A 26,403-nucleotide genomic window follows, 5' to 3' on the forward strand; every position below is an offset into this window, starting at 1 on the left:
TACTTAATTAGTAAGCTTAATTAAAAAAGCTTAGTTAAAAAAAACAGACACAATAACCTCGCCTGCTGTTACATTTACCCTTAGAATTGCATTCAAAGTGCAATAAACAATTGTTTTGCACATCAAAAGCATATGTTATGCACACTAAACACAATAAAACATGTAAATAGTCTAAAACAAAAAGTATATAATAACAATATATCAAGAAAATATATAATATAACAAATAAAAGTATAAACATGTTTTTAAAAGGACAACACAATTTACTCTAGCTAACTTCAGGCTATCAAAAGACCCTTTTGTAATGCAATAAAGAAAGTCAAATAACTAAAAATTAGGAATTACAACAATACTAACTGCACAGACTTACTCTGCCTAGAATGCACTCTATAATGTATCTGACTAACTAGTTCATATACATTAAAAATACTTAAAAATAGAAAATGTAAATACTGACTATACACAAAATGGTTTATATTAAAGGCTTTTTTTTGTGTGTAAAAACAGGCAGTACTGACAATACTGGAAGCTGACAAGCCAAATAGGTGAGTATTTATTAAGAGACATTTTCAATTTACTGAATGTCATCTCAGATATGCTTTATACTTTAACACTGGGGCTATATTACAACTTTCATTTAGCCCCGGTGTATTAAAAGAGTCTAGTTTTAGCTGCCACAACAATTCACGTATTTCAAGTAAAATGGAAGTAGGACCACCTGTAATAGAGGGAGCCACATGGTCAATACCCATAAACGAAAATGCATGGCCCGGGTTATTAAATACATGCCTAGCCAGTGCGTTTTCACATTTGTTATTTTTGATTGCATAATGGTGCTGGTATATGCGTTCCTTAAACTTTCTATCCGTCTTACCGACGTAGAAAGCAGGACAGCATGTGCAAAAGGCCAGGTAGATTATAGATTTCGTATCACAACAGATCCTACACTTAATAAAATATTTCCTATCTGAAACCTCAAATGAGGTACCTGACTTGATAAGATTGCACCAATTGCACATACCACAAGGGAATGACCCCTTAATCCTATTAAAGGAGTCACCTAAAGAAACGCATTGTAATAAATCCTTCATATTTCTCCCTCTCCTAAAAACAACACGGGGTTTTTCCCCTAATTTGTCAGACAACAACGCATGTGTAGAAATAAAGTACCAATTCTTCATTAGAATGCCCAAAATAGCATCAGAATTTATGTTGTATGTCATAACAAAGCTACACCCAAATTCCTGTGGTGTATTTTCAGAAACAAAACTTGTGGCACAAAAAAGTGACATAGATGGAATGTCACTAGCTGTATGCTCAGGGGCTACTTCAACTATGGGTGATACTGGAAGAAGGGGTTCATATAAACCTTCCCTTCTCTTAGTGGACACCTCATTAATAAGATCATCCACCAGCCCCAATGGATACCCGCGATGTAAAAAATACACCTTCAAGCTAGTCACTTCGGACTGGAAATCACACACCTCACTGCACATTCTTGCCGCCCTCACTAGTTGGCCTTTCACGATGGCTCTTTTTTGTTTTAATGGGTGGAAACTAGTGAAATGAAGGAACGAATTCACATAAGTAGCCTTCCTAAAAGTAACCGCTTTAAGCTTGTCAGATGTCGGAAGCCTTGACAAGCTGACATCAAGATAGTCAATTGAGTCAGTTTCAAATCAGTAAGTGAATTTTAAAAAAGTTGTTGTTGAGTTCAAATACTCAACAAAGGAGTGAGCCCTTAATGAGTCACCCTTAAATAAAATGAACACATCGTCTAAGAAGCGTGTATAAAATGAGATCTTATCGTTCCAATCTTTGTTATTGAGTAAGAAGTGCCTTTCCCAATAGGCCATAAATAAATTGGCCAAAGCTGCACCACAGGGTGAGCCCATAGCTACACCCTGTTTCTGAACGAAGACTTCATTATCAAACACAAAAAAGTTTGAAGACAAGATGATATCCAATAGCTCAGTGACATTGTTAATGTCATTCTTAGGGGCACCCAACTCAAGTAGAAGAAGTTCAACCCATTCGATCCCTTCCTGGTGGGGAATAGATGTGTATAGGTCGACTCACGTCGATGGTAAGAAAGTTAGTAGTCTCTTCTATTGTAACCCCTTCAAGTTGGATAAAAAGACCAGGAGTCTTTGCAAATGCTCGGGATGAGTTTTACATACTTAGAAAGCAAAAGTCAATGTACTTGGAGCAAGGGTGTGAGACAGATGACCTACCATCTATTAATGCTCTCATTGGAGGGTTGGCCAAATTTTTGTGGACTTTGGGTATACCAAACATGACAGGTGTTTTAGGATTCAAAATATCAATGTATTTAAAAGTGTCCATGTCAATTCTACCACTTATGAACAGGTCCCTGAAATAACCCTAATTCTACTTGAACAAGTATTCATTTCATTCAAGGAAGAGGCTTCATAAGCCGGGGAATCAAGGACTTTGTACATTCTTTCCACATAGTCAGCTTGTTCAAAAATGGCCAACCCACCCCTTTGTCAGGTTTTATAATCCTGACTGCAGAAGACCGTAATTTGTTTAAAGCTAACAATTGTTCTTTCGAGATGTTAAAAGTATTAGACTTAAAACTATAAGACTTATCCATGTGCCTAATGTCTAACTCACAAGCACATTCAAACATTTTTAAGGCTACATGTAAAGGTGGATTGAATACACTAGGCAGTTTTAATTTCAAATTAACGCCTGTGTTATCATTAAATAAAAGTTTTAAATTCAGTTTCCTGACATAACATTTTAAGTCTAATAACACCCTAGCAACATCACATTTGCTAGATGGAACAAAAGTGTTGCCCAATGCTAAAAGCTCAACAAGCTCTGGGTCTAATAAAAGAGCAGAAAAATTATAGATCTTAAAGTCACCATTTGCATTAGACAAAATGATTGGTAAACCATTAGTAACAGCCCTTTCAGGTGGGTTCAATGCTTCCAGTTCCTGTTCACCCTCTGACGGGATTTGTTGTTGCTGTACCCTAAAAAAGAAGAGTTATTAGGGTTTGGATTTCTCGAAGAAGCCTGATTATTACTAGCAGTAGGTGCAACAATATTTGCATCCTTATTGTTTTCATGTCTCTCCTTGTTTCTATTACTTCGCCTTAAAGGCCGTTGGCCTTCAGTATTAGAACTGTCAAGATTGTTATTAGGGGGGCATTCCATTTCATCCCCATCTGAGTATGTGACCAAATCATCCACATTAACAGTCTGTTAATTACTACTTAACTTAGGGAAGGCCTTCTCATTTGAGTAAGCCAACCTGTCTCTATGTAGTTTTTTTGATTTGTTGGTTTTAATTTTTACCAAATAGGTATCAATGCTTGAAAAGATGCGTGCATAATCAAAAGTGAATTTAGAAAAAGCAACATGAGACTTGATTTCTTCATCTAAAACACATACTTCTTTTGTTAAGTTGTCTATACACAAAGAATAGTGTTTAACTAATAACTCAACTAATTGCAAGCCTTGTTTCTGAAAGAGACACTTCAAATCTAACAGAAATTCAACACTATCGATAATGCTAGATGGTGTAAAAGCACTCCTAAGCCCCTTCGGGACCAGCTCTTCATTCAAGCATTGTTTAAAATAAGCTACTTCGAGCTGCAATTTGCGTAGTTTAAAAGTTTTTACATCAAGCAATTTTAGCTTGTCAGTCACTGAAGCAGAGTCCTTTATGAGCACAGAGCTGTCCGGCACCGGCGGAGCGTCTGAGAAAGGTTTTGGAAAACAAAAAATGTCACCTGTATTCCTGATCCAGTCTGAAATAGACGCGGCGCCCATAAGCGCTTCCTGACAGCCAGTGTTCAAATTATTAGTATCCGCCAAACCGTTAGACGATCCTGTCCCTAAAAGTCTATCAGAACAAGCAGTACTCCTTAACGGTTGAGCTGGAGGGATAATGCTCACAGAGTCACTGAGTGCACGCTGTGCGTCAGATGAAGAGCCATTATTTCCCGATGTAACAGGAACCTGAGTCTGGCGGTTCCTTTCAAAACAGTCCAAGCATGCATTAATGCGGTCAATTTTTTCCGTAAGGGACAACAGCAGTTTAGGTAGATCCAAATTGTCAGTGTTAGCTGAACCAAACAAGTTAGGGCTAGAAGGGCTCTCGGTAGGTACCAAAGCCATATGGAACAGCCAAAATACCAAAAAAGCAGAAGACAAACGAGCGAACAAAGCTCCAGTCCACCAAGAACACAAGCCCAAAAGTTCCTGAACGCGTTTTTATTATTTTGCACAGGTAAAAAGCAGTGTTTTTGCCACAAACACAGTGTGGCTTCTTCAGAGGAATTTTTTAAAAGAATACAAAGAGTACCTCCCTTTTTATAGGAGTTACTAATTACTTAATTAGTAAGCTTAATTAAAAAAGCTTAGTTAAAAAAAACAATAACCTCGCCTGCTGTTACATTTACCCTTAGAATTGCATTCAAAGTGCAATAAACAATTGTTTTGCACATCAAAAGCATATGTTATGCACACTAAACACAATAAAACATGTAAATAGTCTAAAACAAAAAGTATATAATAACAATATATCAAGAAAATATATAATATAACAAATAAAAGTATAAACAAGTTTTTAAAAGGACAACACAATTTACTCTAGCTAACTTCAGGCTATCAAAAGACCCTTTTGTAATGCAATAAAGAAAGTCAAATAACTAAAAATTAGGAATTACAACAATACTAACTGCACAGACTTACTCTGCCTAGAATGCAATCTATAATGTATCTGACTAACTAGTTCATATACATTAAAAATACTTAAAAATAGAAAATGTAAATACTGACTATACACAAAATGGTTTATATTAAAGGCTTTTTTTTGTGTGTAAAAACAGGCAGTACTGACAATACTGGAAGCTGACAAGCCAAATAGGTGAGTATTCATTAAGAGACATTTTCAATTTACTGAATGTCATCTCAGATATGCTTTATACTTTAACACTGGGGCTATATTACAACTTTCATTTAGCCCCGGTGTATTAAATTGACATGGACACTTTTAAATACATTGATATTTTGAATCCTAAAACACCTGTCATGTTTGGTATACCCAAAGTCCACAAAAATTTGGACAACCCTCCAATGAGAGCATTAATAGATGGTAGGTCATCTGTCTCACACCCTTGCTCCAAGTACATTGACTTTTTGCTTTCTAAGTATGTAAAACTCATCCCGAGCATTTGCAAAGACTCCTGGTCTTTTTTACCCAACTTGAAGGGGGTTACAATAGAAGAGACTACTAACTTTCTTACCATCGACGTAGTCGACCTATACACATCTATCCCCCACCAGGAAGGGATCGAATGGGTTGAACTTCTTCTACTTGAGTTGGGTGCCCCTAAGAATGACATTAACAATGTCACTGAGCTATTGGATATCATCTTGTCTTCAAACTTTTTTGTGTTTGATAATGAAGTCTTCGTTCAGAAACAGGGTGTAGCTATGGGCTCACCCTGTGGTGCAGCTTTGGCCAATTTATTTATGGCCTATTGGGAAAGGCACTTCTTACTCAATAACAAAGATTGGAACGATAAGATCTCATTTTATACACGCTTCTTAGACGATGTGTTCATTTTATTTAAGGGTGACTCATTAAGGGCTCACTCCTTTGTTGAGTATTTGAACTCAACAACAACTTTTTTAAAATTCACTTACCGATTTGAAACTGACTCAATTGACTATCTTGATGTCAGCTTGTCAAGGCTTCCGACATCTGACAAGCTTAAAGCGGTTACTTTTAGGAAGGCTACTTATGTGAATTTGTTCCTTCATTTCACTAGTTTCCACCCATTAAAACAAAAAAGAGCCATCTTGAAAGGCCAACTAGTGAGGGCGGCAAGAATGTGCAGTGAGGTGTGTGATTTCCAGTCCGAAGTGACTAGCTTGAAGGTGTATTTTTTACATCGTGGGTATCCATTGGGGCTGGTGGATGATCTTATTAATGAGGTGTCTACTAAGAGAAGGGAAGGTTTATATGAACCCCTTCTTCCAGTATCACCCATAGTTGAAGTAGCCCCTGAGCATACAGCTAGTGACATTCCATCTATGTCACTTTTTTGTGCCACAAGTTTTGTTTCTGAAAATACACCACAGGAATTTGGGTGTAGCTTTGTTATGACATACAACATAAATTCTGATGCTATTTTGGGCATTCTAATGAAGAATTGGTACTTTATTTCTACACATGCGTTGTTGTCTGACAAATTAGGGGAAAAACCCTGTGTTGTTTTTAGGAGAGGGAGAAATATGAAGGATTTATTACAATGCGTTTCTTTAGGTGACTCCTTTAATAGGATTAAGGGGTCATTCCCTTGTGGTATGTGCAATTGGTGCAATCTTATCAAGTCAGGTACCTCATTTGAGGTTTCAGATAGGAAATATTTTATTAAGTGTAGGATCTGTTGTGATACGAAATCTATAATCTACCTGGCCTTTTGCACATGCTGTCCTGCTTTCTACGTCGGTAAGACGGATAGAAAGTTTAAGGAGCGCATATACCTGCACCATTATGCAATCAAAAATAACAAATGTGAAAACGCACTGGCTAAGCATGTATTTAATAACCCGGGCCATGCATTTTCGTTTATGGGTATTGACCATGTGGCTCCCTCTATTAGAGGTGGTCCTACTTCCATTTTACTTGAAATACGTGAATTGTTGTGGCAGCTAAAACTAGACTCTTTTAATACACCGGGGCTAAATGAAAGTTGTAATATAGCCCCAGTGTTAAAGTATAAAGCATATCTGAGATGACATTCAGTAAATTGAAAATGTCTCTTAATGAATACTCACCTATTTGGCTTGTCAGCTTCCAGTATTGTCAGTACTGCCTGTTTTTACACACAAAAAAGCCTTTAATATAAACCATTTTGTGTATAGTCAGTATTTACATTTTCTATTTTTAAGTATTTTTAATGTATATGAACTAGTTAGTCAGATACATTATAGATTGCATTCTAGGCAGAGTAAGTCTGTGCAGTTAGTATTGTTATAATTCCTAATTTTTAGTTATTTGACTTTCTTTATTGCATTACAAAAGGGTCTTTTGATAGCCTGAAGTTAGCTAGAGTAAATTGTGTTGTCCTTTTAAAAACATGTTTATACTTTCATTTGTTATATTATATATTTTCTTGATATATTGTTATTACATACTTTTTGTTTTAGACTATTTACATGTTTTATTGTGTTTAGTGTGCATAACATATGCTTTTGATGTGCAAAACAATTGTTTATTGCACTTTGAATGCAATTCTAAGGGTAAATGTAACAGCAGGCGAGGTTATTGTCTCTGTTTTTTTTAACTAAGCTTTTTTAATTAAGCTTACTAATTAAGTAATTAGTAACTCCTATAAAAAGGGAGGTACTCTTTGTATTCTTTTAAAAAATTCCTCTGAAGAAGCCACACTGTGTTTGTGGCGAAAACGCTGCTTTTTACCTGTGCAAAATAATAAAAACGCGTTAAGGAACTTTTGGGCTTGTGTTCTTGGTGGACTGGAGCTTTGTTCGCATGTTGGTAAGACAGAAAGACTTTTAAAAAAAAAGAATATATGAACATGTATATGCTATACAGAGAGCCAACACTAGTAATGCCCTATTTAGACACAGTAATGAATGCCCAAATTTTTCTAAATTCAAATTTGGTATTTTAGAGGTGGTCCTCAAGCAGCCTAGAGGTGGTTGGTGGGAAATGAACTTAGAATTAGCATATTAACATATTACAAGATTCCTGGGACTTCCTTAGGAGACTAAATCCCTCTTTATACAGTGAAAAGTTGGCCTTTGGCACTTTAGATGTAGTGGACCTATTCACTAGCATACCACATGACGTTGGTATGGAATGGTTTGAGGAGATGTTAATTTGTTTTAAAGAGATTACCTCAAGTGAGTTTAAAACAATATTGACCCTGATGGAAATAGTGTTGAAAAATAATTTTATTTTTTTTTTCAAGGAGAGTACTTTAAGCAAGAGAAAGGAGTGGCCATGGGGGCACATTGTGCCCCCACTTATGCTAACATCATTATGGCCTATTGGGAGAATAATTTTCTCCTGACTTCTCCTTTTATTGAGTATTGGACCTTGTATGGAAGGTTTCTTGACGATTTATGTTTTTTATGGACAGGAAATCTAGACAATTTTATGAAATTTTTTGAATATTTGAATGGAACAACCAATTTTTTGGATTTCACCCACAAATATGACACACAGGAACTAATATATTTAGATGTCAATATTAAGAAAGACAATGGAAATTTTGTATCTAAAATACATAGAAAAGAAACCTTCTCTAATTCTTATCTACACTTCACTAGTTCACATCCTTTGTATCAGAAGAAGGGAGTGTTGAAAGGCCAGTTGGTTCGGATGAGTAGAATGACTTCAGTAGATGAAATTTTTACAAATGAATGTATTAAATTAAAGGAGTTATTCATGAACAGAGGATATCCTAGTAATTTATTTGATACATTATTGAATGAAGTACTGGTTGAAAGAAAGGGCAGATTTGCTCCTATTATAGGAAAAACATCTCCTTATATAGAAACAGGGGACACTCCAGAAGATAATTCTAATAAGGATTATAATATGGGATTTGTTATGAATTATGATGGACAGTCAAGTGTAGTAAGAAAGGTTATGGATAGAGAATGGAATAATTTTTCTAAGATATCAGATTTAAAACATATTTTTGAAAAACCATTAACGTACATATATCGTAGAGGGAACACTATTAAGAACATGCTGGACAAAGGTACCCATAATATTAACTATGAAAACTACAAGAACTAGAAAAGGTCTATATAAATGTGGTTGTTGTAACTATTGTTCATATTTAAAAACTGGAGATTCCATTTTTTTACAAGCAAGGAAAAGGAAATTAAGTTTGGATATTTGTTAACTGTAACACAAAAGGCATAATATACCTAGCTATGTGTAAAGAATGTGATTCGTACTATGTGGGTAAAAGTGAAAGAAAACTAAAACAAAGAATATACGAACATATGTATGATATCAGAAATAAATGTGAAAATAATGCACTTTACAAACATAGCATGGTATGTAAAACATCAGTATTTCAATTTTTTGTGTTGGAAGTAGTTCATGTGGATCCCGGGGTGGTTGGTGGGAAATGAACTTAGAATTAGCTGAATTACAATGGCAAATGAGGTTGAATGCAGTTAAGGCACCTGGCATCAAGACTGTATCTCTTTATTGCCAGTGCTTAAAAAGAGGGCACTAAAATTATGTGGGAGACACTAGTTGAATATAGGGAACCATACTGGCAGCTATCACTAGAAGCAAATAGACCTCCGAGTCTTAATGACATGATATCTTTAGCTCCAGTTTTAAAATTGAGATCAGCCAAGCTTTAAATTTACAGAAATAGCTGCTATTATCAAGAATACAAATTATATAAAGTTTTAATTGACTTGTGATGTTATGTGTAATTTGGGCCACATGAGGGAGCCAAAGACTACAACATACATTTATTTTGTATATATCTTTTTGTATTTTTAAATGAATTTTATAGTTTAAATTAATTTTATTTTAATGTAAGTTATTTATGACATTTTAAAAAAATGTTTTATAATCAATTTTAAGAATATGATGTGTTTTCTAATATATGAAAGTGATTTTTTATCAACTAAAAGAAAAATGGATTTTAAAATAATACTGACATGACCATATAAGGACAGTTTTTAATGGCATCCTGTTGTTTACATAATTGATTAATTGGATTGATTTAGTTTTTTTGTAATTAGTGTGTCTATATAAAGGGAATTATGGGATTGTGAAATTTATCTGATGAAGTTGATGACGAAAACGTTACTTGTACTTCTACAGCGTTATTGATGACAAAAACGTTACTTGTACTTCTACAGCGTTAAGTGTGGGTCTTTTTACATTGTGTTTGGTGTTTGGAACTGAATAAACTGGTTGCCTATATCCAGCTCGACTGTGGTGCTTTCTACTTGGTTATGAAATATTTAGGTGGGAGCCCAAATTTATGTACAAGACGGGTAAGACTTATAAATCACTGTTTGAATACAGCATTATTAGACATATTGTACCCAACAAAGGGACCACTAGTTGTGGGGCCTGCAGTCAATGTCAATACATATTAAGGCATAACACCCTTGTTTTAGAAGGTATACCCTTTGAAATTAGGTTGCAAAAGGGTAATTGTATCAAGAGAGATGTTGTATACATTGGGATATGTGTTGGATGCGGGCATTACTATGTTGGTAAGACAGAAAGACTTTTAAAAAAAAAGAATATATGAACATGTATATGCTATACAGAGAGCCAACACTAGTAATGCCCTATTTAGACACAGTAATGAATGCCCAAATTTTTCTAAATTCAAATTTGGTATTTTAGAGGTGGTCCTCAAGCAGCCTAGAGGTGGTTGGTGGGAAATGAACTTAGAATTAGCTGAATTACAATGGCAAATGAGGTTGAATGCAGTTAAGGCACCTGGCATCAAGACTGTATCTCTTTATTGCCAGTGCTTAAAAAGAGGGCACTAAAATTATAAATTACTACACCACCACCTCATGTAAATATATGTAATTTTGTTGTCCTGGTGCATCCCATTTATTATAGCTGTTTGATAATATAGTATATTTTATTACTATATTATATATTTCAACATTATCTTAACTTTTTATTTTTACATTTTAACAGCATATGCTTCTTTTATTAGTTTTTAGTAATATACTTTTTAAGTGATTTTTTTATAATGTGCATTCAAATTTGTGTGTGATGTTTTTTGTAAACAGCACTGGTCACTTTAGATGTTGTTATGGGTGTAGCAACCAGTTAACTGATTCAGTATAAAAGGAATGTTCTGAAGTGTAATGGCTGTTCTGATGAAGTCACATTGCTTGTTGTTGAGGGATGAAAGCACTTAAGTCTTTTTTTTTTGTGATTTAGTCAATTAAATCCAGACTATTTGAACAACTGAGTTTAAGTTTTGCATTTTGGAAGCATGAATTTGACTTGACTCTGTGGAACTACACAAGAGGTTTTGCTGTTTTACTCATGGGAGAATTTATCCTCACAGTCTCAAATCTACAGGCACAGAGATTCTTGGACTTTATAAATTCAAACACCCTTGACCAAATAGTGAATATGCATACCAGAGGCACCAACATTCTGGACCTAATGCCCACAAAGTATGGCAGAATACTGTACCCCATCCCCCAATATGTCATCTTCCCTGGTAACGTCAGGGCATACAGCTGCTTCCTTTGAAATCAAAATTGACTCCATAATCCCAGTAACGTCAGTAACAGAACTATTCCAAGGCAAATTACCTTTTATTACGTGATGGTCTGTGAAAATTCAGTGCCCCTCAAGAACACAGCAGCATATATTGAATTGCTCTTAGAACCTCTGTACAGCTATGTCAATGGTTGCATACAGGCTGCTGTACCTACCAGAAGTAAGTGCTGATCTAGCCCCAGAAACATGCTGCTTTGGTGGCATCCCAAATGAAATGGATATATAACAAAAGGAAAATAAGTGTGGCAAAAATCAGGATGGGTACTTCTCATAAAGATAAAAACTCTGTCATCAACCTAAATAGGCAGCTAAGAAGGTTAGTTAGTTTAAATAAAAATAATGTTGAGATTAAGATAGCCTTCTAGATGAAAGATAACCATAAGGCCTTTTTCAGCTTTGCCATAAACCTCAAGGGCAACACACAGCAATGTGTTGAACTGGTGGTTAGTGGTACCACGTTCGCCGAGTCTGGCTATATAGCAAACCTGTTAGAGGAAAAATTTTCACCCCCAGCTATCTCACAAGAAATAACCTCAAATATAACCCCTCCAAGTATATATAACTAGGGATCATGTACTAACTGTTCTTGCTGTAGCCAAGAAGACAGCCTCAGTGGACCCCAGTAACATCCGGGGGTCCCTGCTGAAGAGTCAAAAATATGACCCATCAGGACCCTTGGAGTCACTATTTAACTATAGTCTTAAAACAGGTTTTGTGCCATGACAATGGAGGACTCTTGACACTCACCCCACTTCATAATGGAGGACATCAATCAGATCCTGGCAACTACAGACCCTTTAGTCTAACTAGTTCTATTTGCAAAGCTATGAAAAGAGTTATCATGGAAGTTATCAACAAAGATAATGGAGACCTTCATACACTGGACCCATCCCAGATATGGCTAAAGCATTTGATACACTACCCCACTTGGGCATTGTCAACAAACTTATAGAACTAGGGATAACCCATTTTTAACACACTGAATAGCTAGCTTTCTTGCAGATAGGACCCAAGTGATTAGGATTAGTGAAGCCACCTACCTAAAGAGGCAGATCATCAGTGGAGCCCCTCAGAGCTCTGTGCTGGGCCCATTCCTCTTTGGCATCTACTTCTTGGATGTCAAAGTCAATGTCAAAGGCCTCTGGCTAACCAAGTTCGCATATGATTCAAAGTGGGATTAATCATTGAATCCCTCCAAAATAAGAGCATCCTTTAGGAAGGTCTAACACAGGCACATGCTTGGTGCAATAGCCATGGTTAAAAACTCATTACCAAGAAAATGCATTACAGTACCTTTTGGGAAGTCTGCAACCCTAGCTAACAACATCATCAGTAAAACACCTCCAAACATTGATTCAGTAGTCCGAGATCTGTGAATTTAGGTTGATAATAACCTAGCCTTCAATCAACATGTGATCAATGTAGTAAGAAAATCCTTCTATGTTGCTTAACTTAGAAGTAAGGACATGGCATCTAGGTCTGGAGAGGTCTTTGTACCACTGTACTTGGTCTTCATCAGACCCATTATAGAGTGTAATGCCTCCTTCTGTATGTACTTACCAGACCCATGCAGCAACTGGAATGTCCACAAAGGTTCCTTACAAAAGGAATACAGGGACTACAGGCAATGCACTACTCTGATCACCTCACAGACTGCGTGCTTACTAGGTGTAATGTAGACTTGTGAAAGGTGATCTTTGCCTGGCATACAAGGTATCCCTGGAACCTGTTTTGATGAAACATTTTTCACATCCAGAAAACAAACAGCTTCAGAACTTCTACATTAAAAGATCTAACTTTTGCTTGCAACATGAATAGGACATGTTGGAGGGACAGATATGTTCCTCAGATAACTCGCATTCTCTGGAACTGGTTCCCCATCAGTGGGAAGCAGAGTTCTTCCCTAACACTATTTAAGTGCAACTTGGACCAATGGATGAGTTATTGGAAATTCACCCCCTACTCTGGCACTTGTCTCTCCGGCGTACAGTAGTAGTCAGTAAATCACCTGTACAAATCAAATTTGTGGGTCACATTTGAGTTGCATGGGTAGGCTTATAAGTGCCCTAGTGGCTGTTGGCCTAGTATATACTTATGAACGTAAGGCTAACACAAATGTATTATAAGTAAGCAAAAAAGATTATATATATATATATATATATATATATATATATATATATATATATATATATATATATACATACTACGTGCTATGTGCAAGTCTACTCTTTACTTCTCATCAGCTGTAGTTGTGTCCTACATTTTCAGTTTCTCAGCTTCTATACAGCTGATGTTCATACCTCTCAACCTGAAAACATCAAAAATCTGGACAAAGGCCCATGAAAAGTAGGTACAACTGGCCAAAAAATCTGTATGCTGAGTAACATAAAATTTGCATACAAAATTATGTAACCCAACCCGCTATGATGGAATTGTGGGACACCAATAAACATTCAAATGCAAACTGAAGAACAGACAAAATATTAAACACAAAATATAACCAGAACAGTAGTGTTTTACTTATACCAACATTTTAAATTGTATCAGTCTTTGAACTTGTGTAAAAAACTAAAATACAATTTTTTTTTATAAAAATAAACTGCTACAGACATTCATATATATTAAATAACACTAAATATAACCAGCACAATACTGTTTGCGGTATTGGTATTTAGCAGAGATATAGGTCTGAAATAATCTTGACTAGGCATCTGCTCTATGGATTTTGGCAACAATATTGTTCTTGTGTGTTGGATGGATGATAACATTTCTTTGCTGAACAGCAAGAAGTTGTATAATGTAGTCAAAGACAAAGTATTCTTTAATTCTGGCTCCCCATTTGTAAATCTCAGACTGGAGCTTATAATCTGTCTCTGTCATCTTGTATTTTATGGAACCAGCTATTCACATCTACCTCTTCTTTCCCCAGTGTAAATTTGTCATGTAGTGATTCCTGAGTATTCTTCTTAACACAGCAAGATCTTAGTCAAGGCTTAGGCAGGGTAATGGACCAGACCCCCCACCCCTATAGCCATTCCATTGCCCCATTATCTCTCCCCAATTGCCATAAAGAATGTTTTAAACTGCTATTGTGCATAGTAATTGCTATTATTGTCTTCTTTCCCTTTACAATGATACAGAAATGTTGAGCTAATTTAAAACTTTTTATTTCAAATTTTATAGCGCAAACACAGATGGCAATTAAACAACACAAAACAAAGCAGATGCACAATGAGAACATGTTTAGCGTGAGCAGCAGGAACCATCTGTAGAAAACAGACTTAACATGAACAACAATAAACTTCTCTTCCCTTGAAGCTCACAGTCACTGAAAATGCATCTGGATGGTTGTAGATTGTGCGCTTTGGTACCTGGACTTTCACACGATTCACCCCCCGCGCATTAATGCATATGTTCTTTGATTCACCTTAAATTATATGTCTTATTTAATACAGCAGCATTTGTTGGAATGCTTTTTAAATTTGTAGTTTTGAACATTTTTTCTAGTAAGAAGCAGTAAAACAAAATGTATGAACCAATAATGACAAAAGTACCCATTTCAGAACTTTTCAGCTGTAAAAATGATACTCAAAATGCCTTCATTCTAATCCACCCATATCTGTACTCATTACTTAACACTTATGGTCACGGACATGGTCACTAAATTGACTAAAGACACATCACATGCCTGGTTGCTATAAAAATGGCCACAACATATAGAACAGTGAGCCCACACTAAATCAAGTAATGGAGAAATACCATTTATATATGTAACCATAAGGATGGAAACATTCAAAATGCAGGTCCATACAAAGTAAAGTTAAGATTATTGAGCATTATAGTCATCATATCTTGACAGCTGTGCTCAACAAAGATCAGTGTACGAACATCAGCTGGAGATTATGTACTAGTTGTATAAGGAGTGGAGGGTGGGATACAAACAACCCGATTAGCTAAAAACTGTTCATCAGAGTCTGGTTTGAATTACAGTAACTGGACCCATTTACATCACAGAGAAACAGTTTTTTTTTTTTTACATGAATCAGACACATCTTTTATTTCATTTATTTTTGTTTACCAGGACAGAGTACTGATGATAGTGACATCTGAACATAGGCAGACTCAACCCGTAAATAAGGAAAGATTTATACACTGTGGGGTGCAATGCTCCAACACCACAGATAGTCGGACATGTTTTTATAAATATTACTCTCGAGTCTAATTTTCTTAAAATGTTAACACAACAGCTGGAAACTTTAGACTCAACATGCCGTACACAAAGAATGAAACTCTTTATTTGGCATTCTTGACTGGCTACAATCCTAATAGAATTACGAGAATATCAAGCACTTTATTATGAGGGAGAAGGCAAAAAAAAAATGAAGGAAAATCAGACATATTTAAATGTGCTAATTGTGGACAAGAAGCAGGTGGGTCAAAATGTAATGTAGCAGTTGGAATTTTGGCAGACACAGTTTATATTTGGCAATAGGATGTATTTATATTCTTTTTTACTTATCTGGAGTCGGAGGTGGTTGATCAGCTGGAGAAAGTAAATGTTCTCATCCTGGCTGGGAGTGCGTGCAGAACATGGGTGAATGCTGGGCAGACTGGACAGACTCTCTGCACTGCAGAACTTCAGTAAAGTTAAATAGTATGTAAACAGTTCTGTAGCTCTGCTCACTGCTGTGCTGCCTCTACTCCTGCTACTCCAACCAATCCAAATTTCCAAACAGGTGGGTTACATACATGGTAAACACAGTCCGAGTCTCCTACAGGATGTCAGTCTGCCTCACGAAGCTGATGTCATCACACATGACCCTGCACATTGATAATGTTGCGGGATATGCTGGCGATCTTTAAATTGTAAGTAATAAATAAATAAATAAATGGGAATTCAAGGGGCCACTCGGGAATTCATTGTGGCACCCCATTATTTTCCCCTCAAAACTGGTAAATACTGAGGAATTCAGTATGGCTGAGAGGTATGCTGATTTTGCTGACTGTTTTACTCTTATTAATACAGATCTGCAAAGTGAATGTGCAGAGTTTGAAACAAAACAACTTTTCAATAAAGAAAAATAAATAAAATGAATAATTAAATAAATAGGTAAGGGTAAATAAAGTTTGTGATCATTTAAACTACAGGCAGTTAATGTTACAGGAAGTGTGGCTGCTCTGGTAGCTGCACCCTGGTGGCTGCACCCTGGTAGCTTAGAGGGATAAAGCCCTGAATATGAACCAGGTGATACAGGTTCAATTAGGGGCTTGGTTGACTGACAGAGAGAGATGGGTGCTACCATCTCAGGGTGGTTGAGTGCATCTATGAGCATCTATCATGTCAGTCTTTGGTGGAGGTTGGGGAAGACACATTGGTAGGAGTGCGGAGGCAGGGGCTATCAGCAGGCCCCAACAACATTGGAATATAAAAGTCTGGTGGGGGGGCAGCTGGTAGAGCCAGTGTGGGCAGGTACCTGGGTGTCTGACTGGTAACATGAAGAACAGAGGAGAATGAAAAAAAAAACAGGTAACATGAAGAACAGAGGAGAATGAAAAAAAAAAACAATGTCACAGGTGGTTTGCATCTACACAGTGACAGCAAGGCACTGTTCATTAGTGTTACAATCAAGGGCGGAATGTGTAAAACCAATATACATGTAAGATCAAATTACTTACTTTTAAAAGCATTTTTTACATAACATCATGGTGTGCAACACAGACTAAACAGCGAGTACTTTTAATCAAGTAATCCTGATGGAATTTCTAGGAGACTGGTTTTGCATATGATCTTAATGACTGACACTGGAACAAAGGGCTAAAGAAGAAGAAAGGCAGATCATTGCATAATTCTGAGCCTAAGTAAATGAACAGTTCACTGTTTTGTGTTTTTCTGGTAGCAGTGTGTCTGATTGTTTTGATAGTACTACCTACCTTAATTAATGAGACTGTTTCTCTAGCAGTATACATTTACAGTTTTCCTGCTTCATACAGAAAGTCTGCATTTTCATGTCTTTTGATTATCTTATTCTGGTCCTTGTATTATTTCTTATTTTTGTTTATTCCTTTCAATTACAGGGAACACAGCTCATATTCACTGCTGCCAAGGAACTCGGCCAGTTGTCTAAACTGAAGGTATTTAACAGCTTCAGTGTATGACAAAAATTATTGCATGATATGTGTTTATTCACATGTATTATATGATAGCCTGTGACATATGTTACATGACTGCATATGTATGTCTCTTCTTATACAGTAATCCAAAACAGCCCTTGCCTGGAAATGCTCAAGCTGATAACTACTTAAAGCCAGCCATGTAGTTATCTTTCAAGTTCTTCTCTTCAGAAACACATATGTATTTTGCTTGTTGTATCTAGTGTGAAGTGATTGCCATAATAGCATGCTCATACAATAGGCAGACGATTGCACTGAATCCATTACTGCCCTGAATCCATTATCATTTTGAAATGGAAACTTATGGAAAGTTTTAGAAAATACTCTGTTTCAGAAAGTCATCAACTCTACTAATTTAAAAGTTTCTCAAGTCTGTCAAGTAAAAACAATGCTGAAGTGAGATGTTCTTCATGTTTCACAGTTGCAGTCATCACATTTGGGTTATCCCTGCCAGGGTAGCCCTCGGCCGCCCCAAATACCAGATACTTAGAATTTCTCCATTGGTTGCTTTGCTTGAGGACTGATGTCAGGTCGGCAGTAGTATAAAGTAAGGCAGCCGATGCCATTACATCAGTCTTTCTTGCAGTGGAATCCAAGGCAGAAGCAGTTCGCACGAGTGCCGTTCGGCCACTACCTGAGTTTTCATTTTTTAATTGAAGTCTTCTAAAGCTAAGTACACCATTGGGGATCCTTTTTTCTTGCACTAACCGATGTTAGAAAAAGTTAATAACTGTCTCACCTGTGGAAAGCAAATACCACACCGAGACTTCCACTCTTACTGCATCACTTGTTTAGACCCAGACCAAGACGTCCCCCGTTGTCGCTTCTGTGCTTTGTTCAATGCCAGAACTATCTGTCATCATGCCCTTATTGTAGCCTTGATCTTCCACAGCACAGACCCTTGGCCATCCCCCCAGTCATGGATGTGGTGGATGATGTTTTCCTTGAATCCAGCTTGACTCCTGACTGCCTATCTCCTGTTCCCAGAAAACCAGACGGTATTACAGAGTCCCTGACTCACACAAACATCTTTTTAAAAATCCAACAGCTGACCCTGAGGTCATTTTTCAAAGGTCAAAAGGGATTAAAGCAACCTCTGCTAAGAATCCCACCCCCACAGACAGGGATTCCCGAGCATTGGACAGATGGGGTAAAAAGGTATACACTTCAGCTACTCTTGCTATCAAGCACTAAATTGTCAGTTCCATATGCTTAAATATCAGGAACATGCCTTGGAACTCCTTAAACAAAAAATGTCTTCCTTTCCTGCTTGGGCAGAATCTAAAGATTTACAAGACTTAATGCATTCTGCAAGTCAAGTAACTAAACACACTTTGCACTGTGGGTTTGACACCCTAGAAGCTTCTTGCAGGGCAGCAGTCACCAGATCTGTCATTAAAAGACATGCATGGGTTAAGGAACAACCCTCGCCAGACCACGTAAATTCTAAATTGTTGTATGCCCCGTTGCACAAAGATAACTTATTTGGCACTAAGGCAGAAGTAGTCTTAAAAAAGATGGAAGAAAAAGCAAAATCTATGCAGACAGTTAAAGATTTCTTACAGGTCCAGCCCCCTAGGTTCAGCAGGAATTTTCCCTCCAAGCACTGGTCCTTTCCTGCTCCGAGTAAACAGGCCCAGCCTAGACCCCATGGAAACAGACCCCCCCCAGACAGCAGCCCCAGGGAATGCAGAGATCTAAGCAGTGGACTACCTCCACTTCAAAACCAGGGAGTTCTAAGGCACCCCCTTATGGTAAGAACTCACAATGACTCACCTCCTCTCAACCTCCCCTCTGCCCACCTTCACTTACCCCTAGGAGGAAAACTCTCCTTTCACTCAAGCACCTGGGCCACCATTACCAAGGACCAATGGGTTCTGAACATTGTGTCTCAGGTATACAAATTCTCCTTCCACACCCTTCCAACCTCAAAAGGGTTCCCAGATCTACTACCAAATCAATGGGCAGAGGCTCAAAAGCAAATAAATTCCCTGCTCTCTTTGAGGGCAGTAGAGCACGTTCCTGCAGAACAATTAGGCCAAGGCTTCTATTCCAGACTTTTTCTGGTGCCCAGAAAAGAGGGCACCTGGTGCCCCATCCTTGATCTATCCATCCTAAACTCCTTCCTGGTGATCCCAAAGTTCAAAATGCTCACCCTCCAGCAGCTGCTACCCATGCTGTCCAAGGACGCTTGGCTAGCCACCCTAGATCTAAAAGAGGCCTACCTCCACATTCCTACTAGGGAGTCATGCAGGAAATATCCCCACTTCAGGGCAGGATCTCAACACTTTCAGTTCTTTGTGCTTCCCTTTGGCTTATCTACTGCTCCCAGAGTTTTCACAAAATGCCTGGCTCCAGTCATTGCCTTTTGTAGACAAAGAAATATTCAGATTTACCCCTACTTACACAACTGTCTTATTCAGGCAGATAGCCAGGAAAAGCTGCTCAAGCACCTGGCCTTTGTAAAGACCATGCTAACCTCCCTAGGGTACATAATCAATGAAAAGAAATCAAAACAGGTGCCACCCAAAGGATAATCTTCCAGGGAGCAAGTCTGGACACAGCATCCCAGATGGCATACCTTACACCAGAGAAACAAATTTTCCAGACAGCCAACTTCTGTCAACTGGCCACCAGACCCTAGCTTTCTGCAAGGAAAATCCTGCAAGCTCTGGGGTTCATGGCATCTTGCATACTCCTCATTCCATATGCCAGACTGCATATGAGGAAACTTCAATGGTACCTAAAGAGCCTTTGGTGTCAACACTCTCAAGACCTGGAAACTCTTCTACCTATAATTCCTTGCCTCAGAAAGGAATTTCTTTGGTGGGCAGCAGCATGCTCCCACAACAAGTGACTGCCCTTCTCCCCACACCCCACCACCCAGACCCTCACCACAGATGCATCAGACTATGCTTGGGGTGCACACCTGGATGGCAGGTACATACAGGGCCAATGGAGCCCACAGCAAATCCCCCTGCACATCAATCAAAAAGAGATAATGGTCTTGATAGCTTTTAAACCCCTTCTCTCTCCAGGGGTTCTCCTGATCAAAACAGACAACACCACTGTGATGTGGTACATCAACAAGCAGGGAGGGACTCACTCCTACCCTCTGTGCAGGCTGGCCATGACCCTTTAGCTCACAGCCTCTTCCATGCAACTATACCTGTTAGCACAATACATACCAGGCTCTCTCAACTCCCTGGCAGACCAATTAAGCAGAAACCTTCTGGACTCACATGAGTGGCAGCTCAACTGAAGTACCTTCACCCTAATAACTCAGAAATGGGGAACCCTGAAGGTCGACCTCTTTGCCTCCCACACCAACCATCAGCTCAGCAAAGTCTGCACCAGGGAGCATCACTGCATGGCTTGTAAAGTGGATGCCCTGTTCTTCCCCTGGATCAACCTCTCTGTCTATGCCTTTACTCCCCTACCTCTCATCCCTAGGGTACTGCTCAAAATAAAGGAAGAAAAACCAAGGACCATTCTTATAGCTCCAAACTGACCCCGACAACACGGGTAGCCCTTGCTGCGCAGCCTGGCCCTGGTGCCTCCATGGCATCTTCCTCAGATTTCAAACCTCCTAACCCAGAGGGAAGGGGAATTCATGCATCTCCAATTGCAGACACTCAATTTGGCAGTTTGGCTTATTCCATAACCCTGAGCCAATCTGCCATCCTCAGTAAACAGGTTTTGGATGTTATCCATGAGGCCAAATGCCCTAGCACCAGAAAGTCTTATGCAGATAAATTGAAAAGGCTCTGCACCTGGATCCAGGCTAAGGGGGCCAGTATGGCACAGCCCTCCATCCCTCTCATCCTGGATTGCTTAGCTGACCTACTACACAGTAGTCCCTCTTTCTCCTCTATAACAATTCATGCCTCTGCTATTTCTGCTTATTTTCCCACTGAGCAGTCCATTTTTCTCACACCCTTTGATCAAGCAGTTCCTCCAAGGGGCTAGCAACTTGAAGCCCAGCAGAAGGGCACCAACACCAGCTTGGGACCTAAACTTTGTCTTGGAAAAGCTTGCCCTGCTTCCTTTTGAACCAGCTTCTTCTGCAGAGCTAAAGTTTCTCTCCTGGAAGACAGCATTCCTTTTGGCAATCACTTCAGCCAGAAGAGTCTCTGAGCTGCAAGCATTCATGGCTGTAGAACCCTTCATCATCTTCCATGCAGACCAGGTATCCCTCAGAACTAACCCATCCTTCATGCCCAAGGTGGTGTCCAGTGTGGCTCTAAACCAATCCATTCATTTGCCCACCTTCTTTCCTAACCCCAAAACAAGGGGGGAAGGATTCTTCACTCTCTATGTGCACAGACAGCTCAGCTACTATCTGGACAGGGCTAAATCCTTCAGAAAGTCTGATCAATTGCTGCTTAGCTTTGCTACAGGGACAGAAGGCAAAGCCATCTCCAAGCAAGCCATTTCCAAATGGATAGCACACTGCATCCATTTCTGCTACAAACAGCATGGCAAGCTTCCCCTCAAGGGGTCAGGACACACTCCACCAGAGCAGCCTCTACCTCTGCAGATTTTCTCAGAGGAGTCCCCACCAGGGACATCCTGGAGGCTGCCACCTGGACATCTGTTCACACTTTTACCAAGCATTATCACCTGCCTCTCTTCTCCAAATCCAGGGCAGGGTTTGCCTCTGCAGTCTTGCAGGGCATCCTAGCCAGCCCTTAGCTTTATTGACTGCCTCCACCCATTTCCTCAGCTTTGGGAATCTACCCAAATGTGATGACTGCAACAGTGAAACATGAAGAACATAGTACAGTTATTGGTACTTACCATAAATGTAGATGTTCGAGTGCATTCACTGTTGCAGTCCTGGTTTCCCTCCCTCTATCCCCCTTTATTCTCTTTCTCCTTTATTACCATTCTTCCTTGTTGTTCTCCTTTCCTTACAAGGGACATATTGGTATTTATTTTCCACTGGTGGGGTTCTTCCACCAGAAGCTGGCCTCCTACTTTAGGGGTTCCTGACAGGTTAGGGCAAGAAAAACCGATGTAATGGTGTTGGCTGCCTTACTTTATACTACTGATGACCTGTCAGTCCTCAAGCGACAGCAGCCAACGCAGAAATACTAAGCCTCTGGTATTTGGGCCGGCCGAGGGCTACCCTGGCAGGGATAACCCAAATGTGATGACTGCAACAGTGAATACACTCGAACATCTACATAGCTCTACTTTCTAAATAAAGACTGTTCTAGCAGCACAAAATGAAAAACTCCTATTTTTAGCAGTGATCTTTAAGAAATGTAATATGGTTATAAATCATTGTAACACTGTAACATATACCATAGCACTGTTTTGTTATGCTTTTGTTTGTCACAATCTTCAGATGGTATTATACTCCTCACTGTGGTAGGGTTGTAATAACGAGCATTGAACAAACTGAATGTGTAAAGCAGGTCAATTTACAGTCAAATGAGCTCATCTCAGCAGAAAGCTTGAGTATCTTGTCAGCTTATTTTATTATTTTTAAAACTAGCACTTTACCCTTAAGTCAGTTCTAGTCCTCAACTTTACATATTTTCATTTCTTTCCTAGTACTGGGGTCTCATCAGTACTTGAATTGATGCCTGTTGCAAAATGGCAGCCATTGCCAATGCTAAATGTACTATCTATATTAATTATCCAGTTGCTTAGATTCTCACAGTTTTTTCTATTTTTTCCATCCCCACCATAATGACAGGTCTTGTTCTTGCCTTGGACTGGTGTGTCCCAAAACAAGTTGATACAATCTTGAAGTCGGCTTTGTTATGTCCACCAGTGGTAAATTGCTGTCATTGTCTGACCATAATGGTCATGATCCCTAGTCTTATGGAGTGAGGAACCTGGTAGATGATTTGGGAGTTTGAAAGGCTCCACCTTATAGGGTAGAGCAGGAGAAAGATAACAAAGAAGTCCAACATTCACAACATCGCATTGATTAATGCTGTTTAGACTTTAATTAGTCACAATATGTTAGACAGGGACATAGGTATATCTCAGCACCCACTGATGGATAACCCATCCCAGCTGGTCTATCTTCTTACATTTTCATTGCTGATTGAGCCTTATGTGAATGTTAATTTGGATCTCCCTGGATAGTGTTATATAGGGAAGCAGAAAGGTGAGAAGGTATTTGTTATAATTCTTGGGGTAGACCTAACTTGGTAGCATATCTGAAGGTGGAGTTAGTGATCACTTCCACTGCTCTTACTGCAATAAAAGGTCAAACATTGCAGTAGCTTCCCTCTAGAGTAGGACTTCAAGTACCTGGATGAAGCACCAGAAGGAGATTCACAGTTCTATACCGTGGAATATTCACACACTCGTCATGTTTAATATACTTAGTGATAATACCAGGATTCATTGTGGGGTCAGGGTTTGGGAGATGCCATCTGTATTGATGCAACATAGACTTTACAGCATCATAAGACACTGATTGCCTTAAAGTGTAGTGCCCTTCAGCAAGCCTGCCAGCCATTGTCTCATACTGAAAATTGTATGTATTCACATATTTGGTTCTTTCAAACATGTAACAGAACTATTAAATGACAGAGAGACTGTTCACTCAAAAGCGGAGGGAGACAGTAGCTTTTAAGTCTGTCACTTTTTTAGTGTTGTTTGTCTGCTTGCATGCATTAGCCCCTCCTCCTGGTTTATTCCAGAGTCACAAAGAGGAGACTGTTTTCTTGGCCTGAAAGACAGGGCACAAATGCCCCTCTCAGGGCAGGATGGTATGACATGATGCTGTAAAAAGGGACAGCTTTTTCAGGTTGTCTACATAACACAGGTTGCTATGTGCTTCATTCCATTAGAAATATTTATACCTCTGTCAGAATCCAGTATTTTGAAAGGGGGCTGCAGACAGGGGCTGTGTTTTTTATGACTTGCTAGATAAATTAAATGTATTGGGGGGTAATTATCTCCCTGGATCAACTTGTAATTATCCTTGGTAGCATGCTGGTTACAAGTTAGTCTTTTTTTAATTAATGTGACAACCTGATGTTCAAAGGAGAAATCTTAACTTATTTACTGGACTAAGGTCTTTTATAACAAAGTCTATCTTTAATGGTACTTCTTTGTTGCTGATGGTAGCAGGGATCACTTGCTTTCCAATATCTACTAGATTTTTGTACAACAGACATTTTTTCATCAAACATTACATAGTATGATATAAATAAATAACCATTATAGATGATACTTTGGGCATTTCATCGACTAACGTGAACCCCAGCATTGTGCTAACCTCCTTATTGGATCCCAACTCTACAAGATCCTCACATAACTCTCCTGCCCTTCCATTGTCTCCAACCCTTCCAATTACAAATTAAGAGGTCTTAACCTCTCTGGTCCTCTTCCTCGGTATCCTAGAACCAAACTTCATTGCACAAATCACACCTTTTCTGCCCTTGGCCCCAAACTTAAGGAACCCCCCTACTGATCATAAAGGCCTGGTCTCATTCCCCTCATTCTGTGCTCAGCTTAAAGATCATCTCATGTCTGAATGAATTTGCAAATGCTTTCCCTCTGGACAGCTCGCCTAATCCCCAAGTCCCCCCTTCACCAGTCAGGCACCTTTGTCTCCCTCACATTATTTCCCTACACTGATGTGTGGCATCTCTTGCACATTGTACGTACTGCCTGTAGTTAATTTTAGGTGTCCTTGCCTTACTTTTGCTATCTTTTGCACTGTGTGCTCTATCCCTTCTCTGTTTCCCTCTCTTCTTCTTCCATCCTCACTCTAAACACCCCTTCCTATTGTTCCTTATACTGTTTACTTTATTATTACTATGCTTCATTCGTTGCTTTTGTCAGACAACATTTTGTTTGTATTCACAATACTTCGTGTTAACTTTCTTGGCTGCTGTCATTTATATTTGTTTGGGTTGTGACCAAAACTGGCCCTTTTCAATCAGTGCTCTACCCCAGTTACCAACTGAATGAATGACTGAATGAATGAATGAATAAATAAGTATACATTTATCTCCTGATAAATCCACTCCCCTCTACCAACAAATATCTAACTTTTGACTCTTGTATTATACTTCAGTCATTGATATTTTTATTGACTTATTCTGTTTTCTAAACTAAAGTCTTAAACATATGTAAGTCATACTCTAAAAACTGTGTGGTATATCTGATAAATGTAATGCACTGAGATTTACTCAGTTGTACTGGTGGCGTTATAGACCAACAGTGGTATTTGTATCTTTCTGTTTATGTCTTTAAACTGCATACTATATTGTAATAATTATTATTTCTCTTGAACTTTGTTACACACAATGCAAGACCTATGATTGCTGATCAATGTATTTTTGTGGAGTTTTTCTTCCCAGCCCTCTGCTAAAAAAAGGGTCCTGAACATCGAGTCAACCTTTCCTATTGAACAAATGTTAATAAATAAATAAAAATGGCAGTTTTACATTTAGGTGTATTTAGTACTAAGCCATGTACTTTAGTTATAGGTTGTTTACAGCTCTTCTTGTGGAATAATTGCATCATGAGAGAGAGTATAGTGCTCCCTAGTTTGTAGATAGTATTACATTTATTGTGTGAAATGTTTTTTTTTGTCTTGAAGCTGTATTTCAGAAAAAAAGATGCCAAGAAATAGTGACTTGAGTATGGAGTTAAGACACTTCAGCTGGTGGAGAGAGTTTATTTCCAACTGCTATCAGATAGGATTTATTTATCTGTCCATCTATCTATCTATCTATCTATCTATCTATCTATCTATCTATCTGTCCGTTTGTCTGTTTGCCAGAGTAAGGCACTGATCCTAATTGACCAATTTCTGACCCATCCCCGGTGATACAGAGGTATAAATAAATTAAGAAACAGTACAAAGAAGAAGGTTTGTAATATAATAGTCATGCAATAAACAACATGTCACAAATATGGTTTAAAAACAGAAAAAC

The 26,403-nt window shown here is 38.5% G+C and overlaps 1 protein-coding gene across 9 annotated transcripts in view; it reads left to right on the forward strand.

Annotated features, from left to right (window-relative positions):
* The window catches only part of LOC122806326 (protein unc-13 homolog B-like), a 2,554,726-nt gene that overhangs the window by 2,302,501 nt on the left and 225,822 nt on the right, over positions 1–26,403 (forward strand). For all 9 annotated transcript variants that reach the window (XM_044076650.1, XM_044076675.1, XM_044076685.1 and 6 more), the window contains one exon: positions 17,390–17,446. In XM_044076650.1, the coding sequence (XP_043932585.1) occupies positions 17,390–17,446 (57 nt within the window). The remainder of the gene's footprint in view (positions 1–17,389; positions 17,447–26,403) is intronic.

Source organism: Protopterus annectens, chromosome 1.part1 (genome assembly GCF_019279795.1).
Source record: "Protopterus annectens isolate FY-2018-M chromosome 1.part1, PAN1.0, whole genome shotgun sequence".
NCBI classification, from domain to species: Eukaryota; Metazoa; Chordata; order Ceratodontiformes; family Protopteridae; genus Protopterus; species Protopterus annectens.